At 45.8% G+C, this 5,030-nt stretch overlaps 1 protein-coding gene across 1 annotated transcript in view; it reads left to right on the forward strand.

The window, feature by feature from the left end:
* EPHB1 (EPH receptor B1) overlaps positions 1–5,030 on the forward strand; it is a 283,401-nt gene that overhangs the window by 271,167 nt on the left and 7,204 nt on the right. The window contains exon 14 of the mRNA XM_006759807.2: positions 4,444–4,637. Within this exon, the coding sequence (XP_006759870.2) occupies positions 4,444–4,637 (194 nt within the window). The remainder of the gene's footprint in view (positions 1–4,443; positions 4,638–5,030) is intronic.

A 5,030-nucleotide genomic window follows, 5' to 3' on the forward strand; every position in this document is an offset into this window, starting at 1 on the left:
GGGGACATTTGGGTGGGGAAGCTTCCCATATATTTGACGCTTGAGCTGGGCCTCAAAGGGAATAAGAACATCTGCAAAGTAACCGTTTATTCTAATTTTGTTGTATTTCTCTGGAAAAAAAAGCTCCTAAGCATTGTCCCAAGTGCCATTCTGCTCTCTGTGGAAGGTGGGAGGTGACCTGTGCCCATTCAGAAAACATCTTAGGCCTGGCAGAGAGCCAGGAGGGGCTCCCGGCAACTCGGCTGCAGCCCCACTCATCAGAAACCACCGAGGAGGTGGCAGTAACAGATTTTCCAGATGACAATTGAAGGGCTTTAAGAAAGAGAATTGCAGAGGCAAGTCGGAGTGCTGGTAATTGGGCTTCCAGAGCCCAGGAAGGTCTTTGAACATGTACAGAGAGTTTGTCAGCCAGAGAGGGAACTTGGAAGTTCTGCTGCTTGGATCTGATTGACAGAGATAATGAGAGTGGCAGTGTCTGTGGAGAGAAGCTGCTGTTTTATTGAAACATCAGAGCTTACCTTAACCCCTTCTGCCCTGGTTCCTCCACTACCCTGAGCTCCTCCACTTCACTCTCCAGGTACCGCCCACTGCCCAACTCACTTATGGGAAATGCACATCTGGGGGCAGTCTGGAGCCTCCACTGAGGACTCCAGGGCAGGCGAAGGCTCTGCTCATTTCCCAGAGGAGTTGCCAGTCACTTCAGTAGGTGCCCACGGCGCCTGGAATCACACCACATACTCCTGTCTCCACCCAACCCCCAGACCTGCCACCTCTGGGTGTAGGCGAACAAAGGCAGCTGCTCTCCCCTCCCTGCCCCTTTAACGCATTGGCTAACACTGACCTTCAGGATGGCCCAAACAGTTGCTGCAGACCATTCAAAATGAGGCGCAGCCTGCTTAAGTGACAGCTGCCTGGACTGGTTCTCTCCTGGCCCACACCCTCACTCTCCTCTCTAGAAACACGATCTGATCTCATCAAAAGATCTCCGGTCTTTTCAGCATCCACTCATCTCATCCTCTTGTAGGCCAAGGTCGGAGTAGCCCAGGACTCACTCCGGTTTTCAGTGTTGCTCAGTAGAGTACTCTATGCCTCCACTCCGGGGCCACGCTTTCCACACAATTCAAACGTGGTCACTGGTGTGAAGCCATCCAATGGCCAGGTGTGTTTCTATGTCTCCTCCCTGTTTTCCACACCTGCTAGCGAGGCAGCTATGACAGAGATTGATCACAAAGCCCCATTAGAGGCCTGGACTTGATGCTTTAATTTTATTCTAAGTTACAGGCACTCAGAAGATTTGGAAAACATCCAGATCCTTAAAATGGGAATCAAATTCTCCAAAGGCATAGCACTTCAATGAAAGATTTGAGGAGACAAGTGCTATCCACACATGAGTTAATGACCTAGGGTAGTTTTTCTTTGGGGGTTGGAGGGTAAAGGCATTTTCTTTTTTGCCATAAGTACAAGAAGCATCAATGCTCCCAGAGTAATAACAATGTAATTATCTAGAAGAGCAAATGGAATCAAGTCACATTTTGCAAACATGAGCATAAAAGGGGGTTCACATGCCATCTTACTGGACCTCCCAATGTCTAGTAGCAGGTCAGTGACCCTCTTTGCAGAGATGACATCTACTAGGATGGGTCTGGCACAAAGCACGGCCTCCATGTAATACAGGGATCCTTTCTACTGTGGAGCTCCGTATGTATACACCACCTCCATATGTATACACACTGAGTCATTTAATCTCTAACAACCCTTCCTGTGCAGTTTCAGGTCATGTGACTTTGCCAGGTGTCTGACACTAGTAAGAAATGGAACAAGGATTTGAACCCAGGCCTCCAAGGTCTGTGCCCCTAATCATAGTGCCCTCCCCTCGCCAACACAACACCTGCACCTGCTTTTCTGGCAGACCTGCAACGGCTCTTTGATTTCTTCTTAAAAAGAAAGAGCACAACAGAGGAAACATAAAAGCAAAGGCCAGGACAGTCTTCCCAAAACCCCATGAGGTAGCCTGCAGAGGAGACAAGGGGAAAACAGCTAAGCTGCCTTCAGCCTGAAGGTCAGGCAGGAGATTCAGTGCCTACGTGGGGTCCAGTCTCTCGATGCTCCGCCAGCAGTGCTTGGCCGGCTGCTCACACTATGGAGCCGTGCCTCTGCACACGGGTCCTGACTCCAGGGCTCCTTCCTTTTAAAGGCAGACGGGAGAGTAGTCTTGTCAGTGCGGAAAATTAGGATTTGGGGCTCTGGCATGAAATAATTTGAGCAGAGATACCAGCTGTTTAAGGGAACATGAGCTGCCCTGAACTGGATGATTTGGGGAGGGGGTGGTGGTGGGGGGACTAGCCTTGTGAGATGTTGAATTTAGAGACTAGTCCCTCCTGCTGTCCCCACCTAGCTTGTGCTTAGGCAACCCAGAGCTTGCGGGACAATTCCGTGGGGAATTCCACTGGCTCCACAGTGAGGAGGGCCTCTCACAATCTGGCTGCTGTCTGGAAGGAGCTGGCGAAGGGTGCTGGTGTCTAAGCCTGGCTGATGGGAATGCTGCCCGGCAGTTCATTCTCACGGACTACTTGGTTTAGCCCAGTACCCCTGCTTCTGGCTATGAGGACTTCAAATAGCTGCCAGGCCGAGATTACAATGGCAGCCCCACGGAGGCCTGGGGAAAAGTGGGCTTTGGGTTATCCAGGTACCAAATCAGATACCCCTGGGATTTAGTCCCAGCCCTATCATTTACTAGCTGTGTGCCCTCAAGCAACTCACTTCGCCAGGTTTGCCTCCATTTCCTCCTGGGGAAAATGGGGCTACAGTGACTTCTTATGAAGATACCAGGTAATTCAATTGACAGTAGTTCGGCAAAGAAAAATTTGGTGGTGAGGAAACATAATTTAAAAGTGAATGTTCCCATTTAAAAAAAAAAAAGTAAATGTTTCCAATCACTGAATTTTATGTAGTGATAATATTGGCATGGTTTATATGCTTGTTTGTTTTTCTGCCATATTGAACACAAGGAAAAATACACCTTGATTATGTCTAATGACTTCAGGTTATCATATTATCTCATGCCCCATCTCATATCTGATAGATCCACTATGCATAAAATTTGTAAAAATAGAAACTGATTGACAATATTCACTTTCTGACCAATTCACACCCATAAGCATAATCAGTCAAAATGAACCTGACATTATTTAGAGGCAAAAACACATGAAAATCACTGAACCCCAAATTATTTCCTTTGTTGTTTAAGATGCTTTAACTGTTTATTTTAATATAAAATCAATGCATAATTATTACAGAAAATAAGCAAAAAGAAAAGCATAAAGAGCACTCATGTTGCTACCTGCCCAGAGGCAACCACCATTAACTCTGTGGTATATATCTTTCCAAGGTCTTTTCTATGCGTGTGTATAATTATTGTTTTTTTGTTTGGTTTTAGTTTTTTACAAAAGCAAGATTATGCCATGTCTGCAGTTATGCAGCCTGTTCTTTTGCCTAATATTACACTATGAGTATATTTCCATTTAAATAGGTACATTTTTGCAACATCACTGGAAGGCCTGCATTGAATTCCAGTTTTTCCATTGTGTTATATCATAATAAATCCGTAGGTGTAGCACTGGGTCATCTACAATTATTTTTTTTTCTATTACAAAAAGCACAGAGCAGACATAATTGATTTAAATGAATTGGAATTAAGAAGTAAAGGGTGAAAAACAATTACTATGACCTGAACAACAGACAAAAGTACATGAAGATCCTAAAACCTTTACAAAATTATCCTCTGGAGTCTGCAAAACCTGATTGGAGATATTGATTGTGGACCACCTTGTTAATTGACCATTTTTATTGTCCTGAACCAATTTGTTTAACCAAATCCTTCAACCCAATCCCAGTTGCTGCCTCTTGAAAATTAAGGCAAATGATCAGAAAGCCCCTTGCATGGAGTAAGGGCTTCATCAAGTCCTGATTCCTTCCTTCCATTTCTTTGCTTAACAGTAAAAGGAAGAGGCCACCACAAGTTTTGGTGGTGTCTGTTATAAATAGTGGGTTTACTGGGTTTCCCATGTGCCATTGTTTCATTTGCCCTGGCGCCACTAGCTGCCAGCAAGGCAGAATTGGGTCAGTGTCCTCTTAAAAAAAGAAGTTCAAGCCAATTAACCAGATTATTCTTCAATAAACAGTTACAGAGATCTAGTGTGCATCTGGCTCAGCACTGGTGCTAGAGATACAAAGGGACAATTAAGATGTGGTCCCAGCTTTCTAGGAGCCCACAGTCTACGGAGAAAAGCCAAGTACACATCACATCTTATTATGGTAGGAAGTACATGAGCATAGAATGAGGGCACTTGGGTCAGGCAGGCTCCATCCTTGGGGGTTAATTTGTGAATGACTGGCTGATGGCTCATCACCCAATCATACCTGTTCCCATGTGTGTGCCTGTAGGTCATCAATGCCATTGAGCAGGACTACCGGCTGCCCCCGCCCATGGACTGCCCAGCTGCTCTACACCAGCTCATGCTGGACTGTTGGCAGAAGGACCGTAATAGCCGGCCCCGCTTTGCTGAGATTGTCAACACCCTGGACAAGATGATCCGGAACCCAGCAAGTCTCAAGACTGTGGCAACCATCACCGCCGTGTGAGTCTAGGGGTTACTAGGTGTGTGTGGTCAGGGGCCAGGCCAATAGCAACCCTGCTAGCCTTTTGGTCCATTAAGAGCAAGGGTAGGGTGATTGAGCTTATCCACTAATGGGAGAAGTTCCAAAACTGTTCTCTTCCTTTTTCTCTTGGTTCTCTCTAAAATATTCCCTGCCTACAGCATAGGCTAGACCCGTGGTCGGCAAATTACGGTTCGCGAGCCACATGCGGCTCTTTGGCCCCCTGAGTGTGGCTCTTCCTAAGCCTCAGGATTACCCTAATTAATTTAATAACAATGTACCTACCTATATAGTTTAAGTTTAAAAAATTTGGCTCTCAAAAGAAATTTCAATCATTGTACTGTTGATATTTGGCTCTGTTGACTAATGAGTTT

The sequence above is a fragment of the Myotis davidii genome, unplaced genomic scaffold (genome assembly GCF_000327345.1).
Source record: "Myotis davidii unplaced genomic scaffold, ASM32734v1 scaffold415, whole genome shotgun sequence".
Taxonomy (NCBI): Eukaryota; Metazoa; Chordata; class Mammalia; order Chiroptera; family Vespertilionidae; genus Myotis; species Myotis davidii.